Source organism: Citrus sinensis, chromosome 1 (assembly GCF_022201045.2).
Source record: "Citrus sinensis cultivar Valencia sweet orange chromosome 1, DVS_A1.0, whole genome shotgun sequence".
Classification (NCBI taxonomy): Eukaryota; Viridiplantae; Streptophyta; class Magnoliopsida; order Sapindales; family Rutaceae; genus Citrus; species Citrus sinensis.
The window spans coordinates 12,893,734-12,910,824 of record NC_068556.1 but is presented as its reverse complement, the minus strand read 5'-3'; the positions used below and the strand labels follow the sequence as shown (position 1 = coordinate 12,910,824).

The 17,091-nt window shown below is 33.9% G+C and overlaps 1 protein-coding gene and 1 pseudogene across 1 annotated transcript; one reads left to right on the top strand and one right to left on the bottom strand.

The window, feature by feature from the left end:
* The first annotated feature begins 791 nt into the window (after window positions 1–791).
* Window positions 792–1,715, top strand: LOC102608569 (uncharacterized protein At3g17950). The gene is made up of 2 exons (XM_006490746.4): window positions 792–960; window positions 1,072–1,715. The coding sequence occupies exons 1-2, from the start codon at window positions 871–873 to the stop codon at window positions 1,561–1,563; spliced, it is 582 nt and encodes a 193-aa protein (XP_006490809.1). The 5' UTR covers window positions 792–870; the 3' UTR covers window positions 1,564–1,715.
* An 11,147-nt stretch (window positions 1,716–12,862) lies between these two features.
* On the bottom strand, window positions 12,863–14,133 carry LOC112495732 (adenosylhomocysteinase 1-like; annotated as a pseudogene).
* Between the last annotated feature and the right edge of the window lie 2,958 nt (window positions 14,134–17,091).

Here is a 17,091-nt window from a genome sequence, read left to right as displayed (position 1 = left end):
AAAGTTTGTAGTTATGAGAAAGGTCAATACCAAATAAAATTGTTTATTAATTTTAAAGGGTAGAGCTATTTGAACCCACCAAATCCCTCTCTATACCAATTTTAAAAAATAAATTCATATTCTGTCTATAATTTTCCCTTCACTTCAAAATCTCAAAATTTCCCTTCACTTATAATTTTCTGTCTATCTCACAATTGCATATTCTCTCTCTTCTTTCAAAATCTACAAACTAAACACTCAATTTCACTTTCTTTTAAATTTACTTTTTTCTTAACATTTATTAGTATATCATAATATAACTTTCATACATTCTATATATAAGATTTTTTTTCTTGATGTTATTAACTTTTGTATTTGGCAAAAATTAACTTTTTGATATTCATTAACCTTCGTGGCTGATAAAAATTTGTTGATATTCATTTTAAATGGTAGGTTTTGTTTCTTTTAGTTAGTGATACTAATTATTTACATATGATTAATTAAGTAATTTTATTAAAATTATTTAGATGATAAATTCTTAACTAAAAGGAGAGTTTAAAAAAATTAATACGCTCAAATAGGCCCACATAATTTTAAATTACTAAATTCACTTTAATGGAGATAGCAAGCAAAAAAAAGTGCTACACGACATTAGTACAATAATAAGGTGATTTTTAAGTGATCTCATTAGCAGCTATGTTAGGAGATTAAAAATAAATAAAAAATAATTTAAACCTTATTTTTTTAGGGAATAAAAGAAAAGTGCTTTAATTGATGTTACGCATCTACCTAAAAGACAAACCGAAGCGAAAGAATAATAATCATCATATAGCACAAATTAGTAACCATCTTTTATAATTAGAGATCAAAGGAAGATAAAAAAAAAAGGAAATGGGAGATCCAGACAACAGCTTGCTACCACCGCTCTCATCTCCAACCAATACCGTCTCGTCAATTTATTCCTCGGATCTCGACACTGAGGCAATTATCAAATTAATTAATTTATTAAATTCATCTCAATTCTCAATCTCATATAATATCTAAGTATTAATTTTATTTTCAATTTTGATTCTGATTTTAATTGTGGAACAGTCTACAGGATCATTTTTCCATGACAGAAGCACGACCTTGGGTACTTTAATGGGAGTGAGTTTTCCTGCCATTACATTTAGAGGTGCTTCTCAATCTCAATCTCAGTCTCAGCAGCAATGTGATATGCACGTGACTGACGCCCCCTCCGGAACAAGGGGCAAAAAGAAGAGCAAGAAAAGGGCTTCGCCAATTATGTCGGCATCCACGGCTCGGCGTCGCTGGTGGCGGCTTTGTGGAGACGACGACGACGCGAAGCCGAGCGCTTCACTCGGCGACTTTCTTGAGGTTGAGCGGAGATTCGGTGATACGACGACGTTTTACAATGCGGCTGCGGAGCTTGAAGGTGTGGTGGTGAGTCATCAGCATCAACATCCAAGCAATGGACGGCTATTGTTTGCTGATGGACGAGTGTTGCCTCCTGCTGATGCTGTTGCCTATGCTGGTGAAACTTCATCAACGGCTGACTTTCTTTGCACTGGTATCTGTAGATAATAATATTTGTGCTAATTTCTTTTTTTTTTTTTCCTTTTTTGTCAAAAAAATTAATTTCATTTAGTTTATTTGTAATGTCATATTGACAGTGTTTAATATGTTACTTTGATTCTCAAGTTGAGTTTGTTTTAGTTAGTCGATTCTCAAGTTGAGTTTGTTTTAGTTAGCCCAGGTATATGTTTGTAAGTTTGTTTTTATTTTTCGATCTTTTTTAATTTTTACTAGAGATGGCCAATAGACCGGACAGCACGTGATACGACACGACACAAGAATATTTTGGTGGGGCATGCGGTATAGCACGGCACCCACGTGAGCCGAGCTGAGCTTAAAATTTAGGCACGCGGGCTTTAAAAGTACAATACGATAAAAAAAATTCTGCAATAAGCATGTTTTATTTTTTAATGAAAATAAACTTAAAATTTTATGATTTTATAAATAACTTGCAATTGAATTTTTTAAATTCATTTATTTCTTAATTTTAAAAAAATACTATAATTGATTTATAAATATCATGATTTTATAACTCTACGAAAGTCTAAATTAACAATTAAATTAATTTTTAAGAAAAATTTATTATTATTATTGTTGTTAAGTATTAAAAAAATTCTAATACTATAAGGTCAAACTTAGTAATTAATATTATAGATTTGAATTTTGAATTTTTTATTTTATTAAATTTGAATAAAAATATAGACCTAAGAAAAGTACATACACTTAAAAAAAAGTACGCCAACAACTTTAGCATGCACTCTCAAAAAATTTTTTAAAAAAGAAAAAATCTTACTAAGTTTTTTTTCTTAGGCACAGACACGGCACGTGTGGGCACGACAACCGGACTTAAGCAAAAAAATTTAGGCACGACATGAATACGAACACGCATGAGCCTTGCTTTGGTGGGCTGGCCCAACCCATTGGCCATTTCTAATTTTTAGTGAGTACGATTTTTATCCTAAATCCGATAATTTAAACCCACCTCCAAAACAAAATTGAAAAGTAAACCCCAGCCCCCAAACTATTACAATGTTACAATGTTTGTTAACTTGTTATGTTAAAACTCTTTTAGCAAGCAACGGAGTGAGCACCATTATGCCCTCGTAGGTTTGTGATCCAGTTACCTTAAATTCTTAAATGGTTGGTAAAAAAGTTTGAGCGGGTTCGCAGGTCTCAAGTCAAGCCTACATAGATTGAGCTTAAGTATAGATCGAAAAATTTAAAGTCCGTTTATATTGGGTTTGATTACGGGTCTAAGAGAAAAAAACATGAGCTTTAAAATATTAAATTATAAATAAAAAATAAATCAAATTTTAACAAATTAAAATATTAAATTAATATGTTTTTTATATTAATATTTAATATTTGTTATGTTTTGTTACTAATATTTTGTGTATTTGATTATTATTTTATTTATATTGGATAATTATTTTTAATTTAAATTTTTTTATTTTTAAAAAAATTTATTTCATAATTAATAGAAAGCGTAGGTCTGGCCCAAGCCTCGCCCAGGCTTGCCCCAAGCCTGCGCTTGTTCATAATAATATGGGCTTACATCTGGGTTTGGAAAAGACCAACTCAGGCTCACAATTTACCAACCCTGTCCTTAATGCTTTTGCATTTTTCGGAGCAAAATTATTAATCATCCACTGACCAAAAGATTATCATGTTATTAGAAATATTTTAAAATCTTTTGTATTATTTAATTTTACATTAATTATCAATCATAAACTTATATTTTGACAATCAAAACAATCCCACAAATGACTGCTTATGATGCAAACTCCACAATGAAACTTTGAAACCCATACTCAATTTGAATTTCAGCTTCTCAAGAAAGTTTTACATAGATTTAATTGAAACAAAAACCTTAACTCAATGTTTAAGAAAACATGAACTAGAGGTATAGAGAAGGATATTAACGCCATACTAAGATGTAGATGAGAAGGTGAGTGATAAGTCTATTTTGGAACGCCGCAAAAATGCAAATTCTTGATAAATTCACTAGTTCTCAAAAGAACCTAAGAAAGAATGATCTTTCAAATTCAAAATAACATTTATCTTTAATTATTTTACATAACAAGGTTGCTGAGTTTAAATAGACTAATAGAAATCCAAGATCGTAAAAATACACTTAGAAACCTTGGAACAATCCTCCAAGCATAGGTTTGTCAAATGATATTTTAAAAGTCTTCACCAACCCACCATTATTAATGCAAGTCAATGACAAACTTAATGCTAGTATACCATAATTAATGCTAACCATTGACAAACTTAATGCTAACCCACAATCATTGATGGTAGACTTGCCAACACATTGACAAACTTGAAACAAAACAAATAAATGAAGTTGAATAAACAAAGGAGTCGTTGGAATTCTCAAAACTGAACAAGCTGTAATAAATTGGTCATAACTCATAGAGAACTCCAAATCCAGCTATGTAAATTGCATTGGAAAGTAAACTTAAATATCTTTCCAATGGTATATAACTTGCGCATTAGTTCCAGCTCAATCAATACCAGTCTTATTCTGAATTTTCCCTTTTTGCATTTGATCTAAATTATATATATGGCTACCAAATACCTTGAATAATGCCCACAATGCCTTCTCTTCTCTCCAAGCCCAATTCATGATGTCTTGCATCTTGAATTGCATTTTCAGTCCATATTTTCTCAATTAATCCATTTAAAGCAGCTTGTATCTTTTTTACTTTAGTTCCTGTAGTCGAGCCTCTATGAATGTGTAAAGGATCACTTGAAGTTTTAATGGTATTCCCTTGATGGTTCTCATCACTATGCAGATCTAATGTGTAATCATTGTCATTGATTTGTACAACCACTTACCATTTCCCCTTGGAAGCAACTTGGAACGCCTTTGTACTGAGAACTTCTCCTTTCTCATATGAACCCAAATCCAATCTCCAGGCTGAAAAACCACTTGCTTACGTCCTTTGTTGGCTTGAGTAGCATATTGTTCAGTTCTCTTTTCTATGTGTTGTCGCGTTCTCTCATGCAATTGCTTGACAAATTCAGCTTTCTTTTTACCATCCATACTAGCACACTCATCAATAGGTAAAGGTAATAAATCCAAAGGTGTTAATGGATTAAAACCATATACAATCTCAAATGGTGAAAATTTAGTGGCTGAATGGATAGTTCTATTGTAAGCAAATTCAACATGTGGCAAACATTCTTCCCAAGTTTTCAAGTTCTTTTAATAATGGCACGCAACAAAGTTGACAGAGTTCTATTTACAACCTCAGTTTGTCCATCAGTTTGTAGATGACAAGTCGTAGAAAACAAAAGTTTAGTACCCAACTTACCCCCACAAAGTTTTCCAAAAGTGGCTCAAGAACTTAGCATCTCGATATGAAACTATGCTCTTTGGTACTCCATGCAATCTGACTATCTCTTTGAAAAAAAAATTATCTATATTTGTTGCATCATCAGTTTTGTGACATGGAATGAAATGTGCCATCTTTGAAAACCTATCAACAACAACAAAAACAAAATCCTTTTCCTTTTTGGACCTAGGTAAACTCAAAACAAAGTTTACAGAAATATCAACCCAAGGTTCGCTGGGTATGCCTAATAGTTCTTTGCGTGAATTGCTTGCCCATTTTGGCATTGCAAAGACTTTAGATGTTTTAAAAGAACACTTCTTTTGGCCACATATGAAACGTGATGTTGAATGAAAGAATATGTGAGAAGTGTACTACTTGTAAACATGCAAAGTCTAGAGTTTTACCTTATCGAATATATAACCCTTCAACCATACCTAGCGAACCTTGGGTTGATATTTCTATGGACTTTGTTTTGGGTTTACCTAGGTCAAAAAGGGGAAAGGATTCTGTTTTTGTTGTTGTTGATAGGTTTTCAAAGATGGCCCATTTTATTCCATGTCACAAAACTAATGACGCAACAAACATAGCTAATTTGTTTTTCAAGGAGATAGTTATATTGCATGGAGTATCAAGGAGCATAGTTTTAGATCGAGATGCTAAGTTCTTGAGCCACTTTTTGAAAACCTTGTGGGGTAAGTTGGTACTAAACTTTTTTTTTCTACTACTTGTCATCCACAAATTGATGGAGAAATTGAGATTGCAAATCCATGTCTACTTTATTGCGTGCCATTGTTCAAAAGAACTTGAAAACTTGGGAAGAATGCTTGCCAAGAATGCTTGTCACATGTTCAATTTGCTTATAATAGAATTGTCCATTTAGCTACTAAATTTTCACCATTTGAGATTGCATATGGTTTTAATCCTTTAACTCTTTTGGATTGATTACCTTTACCTATTGATGAGCATGCTAGTATGGATGGTAAAAAGAAAGCTCAATTTGTCAAGCAATTGCATGAGAAATAGAAAAGAGGACTCAATAATATGCTAGTTAAGCAAAAAAAGGACGTAAACAAGTGGTTTTCCAAGTTGCTTCCAAGGGGAGATGGTCCATTTCAAGTGGTTGCACGGATCAATGACAATGCCTACAATTGGATCTTCCTAGTGAGCATAATGTGAGTACTGCTTTTGATGTTTCTGATATTTGTCCTTTTGATGTGGGTGAAGATTTGATGATGAATTGCTTTGAGGAGAGAGGGAATGATGAGAATCATCAAGGGAATACCATTAAAGCTTCAACTGATCCTTTGCACATTTTTAGAGACCCAATTACAAGAGCTAGAGCTAAAAAGATAATTAAGTTAACTTTCCAATGCAATTCATAGAGTTGGATTTGGAGTTCTCTAGATGGTGTTATGACTAATTTATTACAACTTGTTCAGGCTTGGGAATTCCAACTACTCTTTTGTTTATTCAACTTCATTTATTTGTTGTGTTTCAAATTTGTCGATGTGTTAGGTAAGTCTACCATAAATGATGGTGGGCTAGCATTAACTTTGTTAATGACTACCATTAATAATGGTGGGTTGGTGAAGACTTTTAAAGCATCCTTTGACAAACCTGTGCTTGGAGGTTTGTTCCAATGTTTCCAAGTGCATTTTTGGGATCTTGGGTTTCTATTTGCCTATTTAAACTCAGAAACCTTACTATGTAAGATAATTTAGAGAGGTTAATGTTATTTGAATTTGAAAGATCATCATTTCTTTGGTTTTTATAAGAACTAGTGAACTTATCAAGAATTTACATTCTTGTGGCGTTTCAATCTAGACTTATCACTCACTTCTCATCTATATCTTGAGTGTGGCGTTAGTATCATTCTCTATACCTTTGGTTCATGTTTTCTTAAACATTGGGTCAAGATTTTGTTTGTCTTAAATCTGTTTAGAACTTTCTTAGGTAATTGAAACTTCAAATTAAGCGTGGGTTTCAAAGTTTCACTATAGGGTTGGCATCATTTGGTAGTAGAGCATAATTTCTAATCAGGTTTGAATGCCTTATTTCTTTTTATTATCAAAAAAAAAGAAAAAGAAAAAAAAACATACAGCCAAAAAAAAAATTGATTGCAAAAGGATTCAAGCCTTCCTACTTTCATCAAATTGAATTTTAGTTATTCATTTTCCTTAACTTTGTTTACATGTACTATCAGTTGTGTTCTTTTGCTTGCTTGTTTTCTTTTCTTCAATTTCCTTTGTCGTTCTTTGTGTCCTCTTAATTCTTTTTCTTTATTTAGTGTGTTGGTTTATATTTGGTGTGCCACTTGGATTTTTCTTGATTTTTTTTCGCTCAATAAAGAACTGCAAGAGAGAATTAAGTATAGTAAAAGGCAAAAGTGTGTGAGATCATTAGAAATTCAATGCCAATTTGTGTGATAGACTCGAGTGTTAAATGACATCAATTAAGTGAAATACATGAGGGGGTGTTGTGAGGTTCCTTTTTTTCTTTTTTTTTAATATTCTTTTTCAGATCACAAATATGCTATAATATGGTATGGAGGATCCTAATCTGTAGAGGTAGTAATTGAGAATGGAAAGGAAGAGAGCAAATAGCATTCCAAAGGTCTCGATGCCTACAAATGTTTTCAGTAAAATCAGCAAAGGAGAGGGCCTTCCTAAATGTGTAGATCTTGTGACATGTATTCTCCGTCCCTAGGATTTAGTTTAAGTCCATAACATCAAATTCTATGGGGACTCCTACATTGGTAATTATCCCATCTAGCATGTATGCAGAAATTTCCATATTCCAGTAAAATACACGAACTAGATTAGGATAAACTCGCTCCTCAATACTCAAAGCCACCTCCCAAGGCTCTAACATTCCCTTTACACTTCTACCATATATAACCAACTCCTCATAGTAAGAATCAATTACCTTACAACCCATAAAGCGGGTTTGGAAGCGTCTGACCAAGGAAGCAATGGAAAGATGGATTCCCTAGAACTCGGGAGTCTTCCTAGGGGGTATTAGGTTCCTTCTTGCAGTTTCTTGATGTTTCAGTCGTTGATATAGATGCAATAATGATAATTTTTCAAACTTGATGAAATGGAAAGATGTGAATTGACTAAAATGAATATGAAGGGTAGAGGAAGTGATTTGCATGCTCAATTGGCTAATGAGTGATGAAAATTTGGCCAAAATTGAAGAAAACGATTTGGTTCACTTTAGGGTTTCAAATTGGGATTTTGAAATTTAGGACTTGAAATTGTGTTTTGATCAGTTAGAAATGTTCTAAAAGTGATTAAGAATGATTCTATGGCTTCAATTTGACAAGAAAATGCAAGAAAATTGAGAATTTGAGAGAGAAAGTTTGGGTGCTGACGGTAGAGAGAAAACGGTAAGAGGCAACTGGAAAATGAAGAAGAAAACCTAGGAATCGTGTCTTATCACACAAAAATGGGGAGCCATTCTCTGAAATCGATGAGCCATTTTAGGAAATCAATGAGCCTTTTTCTTAAATCAGCTAACTATTAATTTCTGAAAACCTCTGAAAGTGAAAACGATTATCCGTTTACCACAAACAGTTACCTGTTAACACAAATAGCCTCTTTATTTTTAATCGGTAATCCGTTATTATAAATTGGTTAACTGGCAACTAGTATTTCCTTTCCTAAGTTTCTGTTTTAAATAGTAATTCGTTTATTATGAAACAGTTATTCGTTTAATTTAAACTATGATTTCACACATTTGTTTTAATCTTCGGCTAACATTTAATCCATTCCAATACCATTTTATTGATCTGAAATTCTTAAAGGCCATTTTAATGCATGATTCATGAATGCACATAATACAACATAGCAACAACATGAAAAACAAGATAGTCTCGATGTCATATAAAATTATGCTAATGTGCAATTTTCATACTCCAAACTCATGTCTAATTTTTATAAAATGTTCTTTGCTAACAGGTTTTGTGAAGATATATGTAAGTTGTTTTTTCAGTTAATACAAGTTCTAATGTAATGTCCCCTCTTTGAATATGATCTCTCAAGAAATGGTGTCTTATCTCTATATGCTTGGTTCTTGAGTGTTGAATGAGATTGTTTGAAAGGTGTAAGGTTGTGCACCTTACACCTTTTCTTTTTGATGGTGTAAGGTTGCCATCTTTGAAGAGTGATTTGCTTTTTATTCATTACAAAAGAATATCTATTTAAGCAACCATCATGTGTCACACGCCTATCATATTGCCAAGGTTGCCCAAAAAGAATGCGTCCAGCATGCATGGGTACTACATCACATAGAACCTCATCCTTGTATCTCCCAATATAGAATGAAACCGGCACTTGTTTATTTACTTTAACTTCCCCACAATCATTCAACCATTGTAGTTTATATGGCCTAGGATGTTTCAAGGGTTTCAAATTCAATTTTTCAACTAAACTAGTGCTAGCTACATTAGTGCAACTCACACCATCAATTATCATATTACATACCTTATCTTTGATGTGGCATCTAGTATGAAAGATGTTATCACATTGTACCTTTGCATCTTCTTTTACTTGCATGTTGAGAGCACCCTTAGTGGAATTTACCATCAACATGATACTCAACACCATCATTAACATCCTCCAAAGGTATCATTCGATTCACTCTTGGTTTCAACATCACCACCATCCACGTTGTTAGACCAGAACTATAACAATTAAAATTGTTCTTTGGACCAATAGTCCGCAAGTTCGGGTTTCCAGCCGATATACCCTAATCCTTTAGATATCAAACCAGGGAGAGAAAACTATTGCCCACGATACCACCGAAGGACAAGTCACTTCTCAGACTTTTGGAGAGGGTGAGCGTTGTGAGAGAATAGTCTTGATAAATTGGTTTAAAGATAAATTAGGACTTTTTTTATGCACAGGATCCTTACTCAAAGGCAAGTGCAGAGCATACTCAGTATAGAGATAGAGATGAACGCTCTTAGAATAATGACTCAAGTGTTAACTCATTTCCTAGAAGAAGAAAAGAACTTAGAGAGACATCTGAGAATTATGAACAAACTTTCAAATTTTATCGAAGGATAAGACAGGACCCTTATCTTTGAGAGCAAATGACAAAACATAAAAAAAAAAATACACACGTGAAAAATATAAACACACTTTAGACAGGACAAGACCCCTGTCATCTTTTATTAAAGTCGAAATTCACGGAAGGCTTCTGTAGCCATGTGCGATGAAAAGCATGGAGCTTTATGGAGTGGAGGGATATCTGGATAGAGATATGTCTCCTGTCTTTTTTTCATATTGCTTTTTAGCTTTATGTACCTCCTGGTAGATTAGATAATCTTCATCAAGTTCGTCTTTTTCTGTAGTGGCCTTGGCTGACTGAGAAGCTATTTGAGTGGGCAGACTCTGGGATTCTTGGGATGGGAGAAGTGAGTGGAAATCTTCCCAAGGATCTTGTGCATCTTGAAAAAGAACATTTGTGTAGTTTGGGCGTTCTTCTTTAAGAAGAATACCCTTCAATTCACTCTCTTATTTGGGCTTTAAGATGCAATATGACCTTTGCTTTGGTTGCCTTCGTATGATCCTTGAATGGCTCAATCTTAGGCTTTGAAACAATCTTTTAATCTTTGCTCCATTTTGACTTCCATGAGGAAGATGAACCCAAATTGGTTCTAGTGGAACCTTTCTTTTTCAGTTGTTGTTCCACTTTCATGGCTACCACATTAGCAATATCTTGATTTAAAACCATGTAAAAATCTACCTATAGTGGCCTCTCATTCTTCTTCAATGTTAGCTCGAATCATGATTATTTCCATCTCCTTGTGGTAATCTTCCACACTTCTGGAACCTTGTGTAAGACTTTGAAAGTGGCCTACTTAGGTGGTGCTTCACACGTAGAAGTTCACAATGGTGGTTGAAGAGGATTTGTTTCATTGAGGTACTCACGACGTATAATACAAGTGATGAGAGAAAATACAACTATTAAACAAATACAATTTAGCAGGAAATAAATAATTTCAATTAATAAAGGAAGAGTAAAACAAACTGACAAAGAGTTAAGTCACCAAAAAAAAGGGAAAAAATCTCAGTCCAGATTTGGTGGATCACTCAAGTTTATTTTGGTATCTTCTTCATGTGGTCGGCCATTAACTTTAAAAGTGACAACATTCTTTGGATCTTTAATTTCAATAGCCCCATATGGAAAAACAATGTGAACAATAAATGGACCAAACCATCAAGAGTGTAATTTATCTGGAAATAAATGCAAGTTACAATTGAATAAAAGTAGAATTAAATAAAAGTACTTTCTAACCTGCTTGTCATGAAAGACTTCCATTCGATACTTGTAAATCTTGGCATTTTCAAACGCATTAGCTTGTTGCATGTCAAAGTTGAATTTCTCAATAACCCTCTACGCATGATGCTCGTGTTCCACAGGTAGGTGAAAAGCTTTCCCATACACTAGCTTATAGGGTGACATCTCAATAGGGGTCTTAAAGCCATTCGATATGCCCATAATACATCATTAAGTCTTAATGATCAGTCTTTTCTATCAAGTCTTATTGTCTTTTCTAATATGTGCTTTATTTCTCAATTAGAGATCTCGACTTGGCCACTTGTTTGCAGATGATATGGGATAGCCACTTTACTTATGATGGAATACTTTACTAAAAAGAGTTTTGAATGATTTGTTACAAAAGTGGCTACCACTATCACTGATTATTGCTCAAATGAGTCCAAAGCGCAAAACATTATTGCTCTTCAAAATTCCTATCACCACCTTATGATCATTGGTTCTGCACGGTCCAGCAACCAAAAGAAGAAGGAAAGGGTCCTATAAAGTTGAAGCCCCACATATAAAAAATCTCAACTACCAGAATAGGGTTTAGCGGTATCATATTCGTTCGTGTAATGCTTCTTGTATGTGACACCAATCACATGAAGAACAAAAGGTGTAGGAATCTCAAAATAAAGTTGGCCAATCTAAACCAAATTGTAAAATTTTAGCAGCTATTTTCTTGGCACTAAAATGGCCTTCACAAGCTTATTTATGGCAAAATGAAATGATGTTTTGAAATTCCCTCTCTGGGACATATCATCCAACAATTTGATTCACACAATACTTGAACAGATAAGGAACATCCAAAAAGAATTTTTTATTTCCATAAAAAATTTGGCTTTGTCCTACTTAGTCTAATGTTTTGGAAGTTGACTTGTAACAAGATAGTTAATTATATAAGCATACTATGGTTTCATACTCATTAATTGTTCATCTGAAAATGATTCATTCAATGGTAATGGTTATGTAATTGTGCCAAAATTGAGATGAGAGAGATGATTTGCCATCAAAAGTTTTTGTGCCTTTCTTATCTTTAAACTCAAGGTCTAATTCCTGTAAAAGTAGGACCCAGCAAATTAGTTTGGCCTTTGCATCTTTCTTTGTACGAAAATATTTAAGGGGTAATTTTTAGGGACCTCCCCTGAGGTTTGGCGTATTAACACATAGAGAGAATGTATCCACGTAATTACGAGCACTTCCCCTGCCGTTAGTATTCAGTTAGTTTGACTGTTAGTAGACTGTTGAAATTACAAAAGTACCATTCCTGGCAAAATAATAAATTATAAAACAAGACTTTAAGAACCGATTGGACTGTTAATTGCAATGATAAAATGATAGTAAAATATCCCAAGTAGAGAGCTTAAAGCCTTATATTGTAAAATGATAATAAATGGTCGAATTGGCCTTAGTTTTTCATAATGAAAAATCGTTCATCAGTAAACAATAGGATAACAAGATGCAGCAAAGCAAGCAAAACTTTAAAACTGCATCAAATACAAAATAACCCACACAGCCCCATCTATAACCTTATTCAAATCCCAAATGGTCTTCAATCAACTAAAACCAATATGTTTCTTTCCTCCAACTTTCCCACCACCCAAACACACACTCCTACTAAATTTAAACCTAACATCCTAGTATAGATCAATATCAGTTACAATTACACAAGCACCGGCTTGCTTCAAAGTAGCAGCACAACCGATTGGACTGTTAATTGCAATGATAAAATGATAGTAAAATATCCCAAGCAGAGAGCTTAAAGCCTTATATTGTAAAATAATAATAAATGGTCGAATTGGCCTTAGTTTTTCATAATGATTTTTTATGTAGATATGAAATTGGGAAAAAGATTTTTTTTTTTAAATCATTCATCAGTAAACAATAGGATAACAAGATGCAGCAAAGTAAGAAAAACTTTAAAACTGCATCAAATACAAAATAACCCACACAACCCCATCTAAAACCAATATGTTTCTTTCCTCCAACTTTCCCACCACCCAAACACACACTCCAACTAAATTTAAACCTAACATCCTAGTACCGATCAATATCAGTTACAATTACACAAGCATCGGCTTGCTTCAAAGTAGCAGCACAACCATTGCCAACATCACCATAACCGCAAACAATAGCAACCTTTCCGGCAATCATAACATCAGTAGCTCTCATCAAACTATCTAGGAGCGAGTTGCGGCATCCATACAAGTCATCAAACTATTTCCCCCATTGCATTATCAAACATTAGTATTTAATTTCTTCCAATATTTCAAACATTTAAGGAATTGATGGTATAAAATAAAATAAAATAAATTTGAGATCTGAAGCAAATCAAAGTAAATTACCTCCTATTGGTGATAGAGTCATTGACATTGATGGCAGGGAACAAGAGGGTTCCATTTTCTTGCATTTGGTACAATCTCTTGACACCAGTCGTGGTTTCTTCGGAAACACCGACTAATATTTCCTTCATCTTGTGGTACTTCTTGGGATCAGCCTTTAACCTATCTCTAGTGATAGTCAAAACAATCTGAAACTCGGTGTTGCCGGTGGAGGCCGGGTCGGGTAGCTTCCAGGTCTTCTAGTAGATCTCCTTAGCTTTGACTCTCTCATGGATCAACAACGTGGAGTACCACCATAGTCAATGATGAGATCTGGGCCGTTGCCGGGACCCCAGTCCAGAGCTTTCTCCGTGCACCACTAGTACTCTTAGAGGGTCTCGCCCTTCCAAGATGTTATGTGCGATGGCGGCGGCCACGTGGTCTTAGGTTGAGAAGATATTGCTGGACCACCAGCGGACTTCGGTGCCAAGAGTGGTGGGGGTCCCGATGAGGACGGCGGTCTGGATGGTCATGTGGAGTGAACCGATGATGTTGGCTCCTTTGAAGGGCCGAATCAACAAAATCATCTCACTTTTGAATTTTTTTTTAAATTTTAAATATATTTTTACACATTTACCCTTACATACTAATGCCATACGTATTTGAATACTAACGGTAGGGGAGGTGCTTGTAATTACGTGGATACATTCTCTCTATGTGTTAATACACTAAACCTCAGGGGAGGTCCCTAAAATTTACCCAATATTTAAGAGTAGTATGATATGTGAATACAATTATCTTACATCCTATGATATAAGATCGAAATTATTTTAATGCAAACACTACTACTAGTATTTTCTTTTTCACTGATTGAGTAATTCAACTATGCATCATTCAATGTCATATTAGCATAGTAAATGATATGAGAAATTCGATCAACTCCCTGTCCTAATATTGCTCCTATTGCATAATCAGATGCATCACATATAAGCTCAAAATGTATGTTCCAATTTAGAGGTCGAATGATGGGTAATGAGGTTAACAACTGCTTTAATATTTTAAATACCTCAAGACATGAATCATCAAAGACAAAAGGTACATCCTTAGCAAGTAGATTGCATAAGGATCTAGAGATTTTACTAAAATCTTTAATTCAAACATCTATAAAAACCAGTATGCCCAAGGAAAGATCTTATTTCCTTGATTGTTTTAGGTGGAGCAAGATTGGAAATGATATCGACCTTGGCTTTGTCAACCTAAATACCTTTGTTCAAAATGATGTGACCCAGAACAATACCTTGTTTTACCACAAAATGGCACTCATCAAATGAATCACCAAAACCAGAAAAGACATCCATAAATATTTCAAAGAAATTTTCAACCATATATATATATATATATATATATATATATATATATATATATATAAACTTAACATGCATTGTTGAAATATGACAAATGCATTGCATAATCCTAGTGAAAGCGATTTTCTCTTAGTCTTTTGGCACTATGGGAATTTGACTATATCCTAAGTGCCCATTTAGAAAGTAATAAAATTTATGACCTACTAATCTAAAGTATTTTATCGATAAATAGTAAAGGAAGATGATCTTTTCGTGTGACAGAATTCAATTTCCTATAATCAATGCATACTTGACACCCTCTAGTCACTCTAGTGGGTATTAGTTCATTATTGACCGTGGTAACTACTGTGACTCTTAACTTTTTATGGACAACTTGCACAGGACTGACCCATGAATAATGAGAAATAGGTAAATGATATATGCATATAATAGTTTAAGAACTTCAACTCTGATGACTTCTTTCATATTAGGATTTAGCCGATGTTGTATTTCCTTGGTAGGTTTAGCATTTTCGTCAAGATGAATGTAATGCATGCAATCTACTGGGTTTATACATTTTATATTGGCTATGATCCATCCTAATGCCTCTTTGTGCTCTCTAAAATATACTTACTCTTTTGTTTATCATGAAGAGAATATGAAATGATTTCTAGCAAAGTGTTTTCATCACTTAAGAATGCATACTCTAAAGTGTTGGGTAATTGTGTGACCTCGAGCCATGGTGGTGATTTCGATGATGGGCTGACTTTCTTCCCTGGTTGCTCTATCCTTAACTTCTATTATTGGTATCCATTGGTGGTGATGAATTGAGCAGAGTATTGAATACCAAAATCGAAACCAAAATGGGTTAAACATGTTTATAAAGGGTAATCACTAAGGGTAAAATGAAAAGTATGATCAACTAATTCTTCAATTAAATTCACATTAATAATTCCTTCATCTCTATCATAAGGTTGTTTGGCAATTTTAAAAATATTCAACTCTATAGTTATATTAACAAAGGATAACTGTATATTTCCAATCTTGCATTAAATGTGTGCATCAAAAGTTGCCAAGAAAGATCAACCTACAATAATGGAATGTACTTCTTCAAATCTAGGACTCGAATAGGAAAATAACTAGAGTTCAGTCTACCTGAATGAGCACATCCTCCATCATACCATGAGGCATTTTCATGGATCGATCTGCAAGCCACAAAACAACTAGAGTTGGGTGTAATTCTCCTAATCCAAGTTTCACAGATACTGAGTAAGGTAAAAGATTTACACTAGCTCTTAAGACCAGCAAAGCATTCTCAAATATGTAGTTCCCAATACTAAATGAGATAGTGGGGGAGCTTGGGTCTTTGAATTTTGGAGGAATTTTGTGTTGGCGTATTAAACTAATGTTTTTTGTTAGAAAGGCTTGCTTTTGAACATGAATGCTTCTGTTTTTAGTGGAAAGTGATACGAACCCCGTGAAGAACTGACACGACCCTAATCAATTTAGTTGCCAAGATTGAATCTAAACCAGGAATGGAATGGAACCTCGACCCAATGCTTATTGAAAGCACAAACCTTGGTATGTGAAGACGCCACAATCAGCTATGGATGGTCTGATTGATAAGTCAAGGATTTGAACGCCACGGAAATCCGATAAGTTCAAAGAGTTCGTAAAGAACCAAAGAGAATTAACTCTCTCACCAATTGCATCAAAAACTTCTTTTTTTTTTTTGTTTATTGAATATGAGTACTTTATATAGGGTTGGTTATAAGAATTTTTGGAAATAAATCCTAACCCAAAAATCAAATCTGAATCTAAATCTTCCATAATAGGAAAGAATCTAAATCAAATCAGAATCCTAATCTAAGTAAATAGGAAAGAATTTAAACTAATTCAGGATCCTAATTGTCTTAAATCCCTTACATCAATTAAATGGAAATTAGGCGATTAAAATAGAAATAATTGATTTGATTCCCTCCTCCTCAAGAAACGAGAAAGTATCTGAAAAAGGAAAATAATATATTTTCCTGCCATAATGTTTAAGCCAACTCCCTATTTCATGGAAGTGAGTATTTGGAAACTTCAAGAGCCTGAATCATGCATTTATCATATGTGATTCCTTCAATGGGCGTCCAGGAATTTGATTGAGCCCAAGTTGCTTGAATCAATCCATTTAGCGCTTCTTTGAATTTCTTTGCT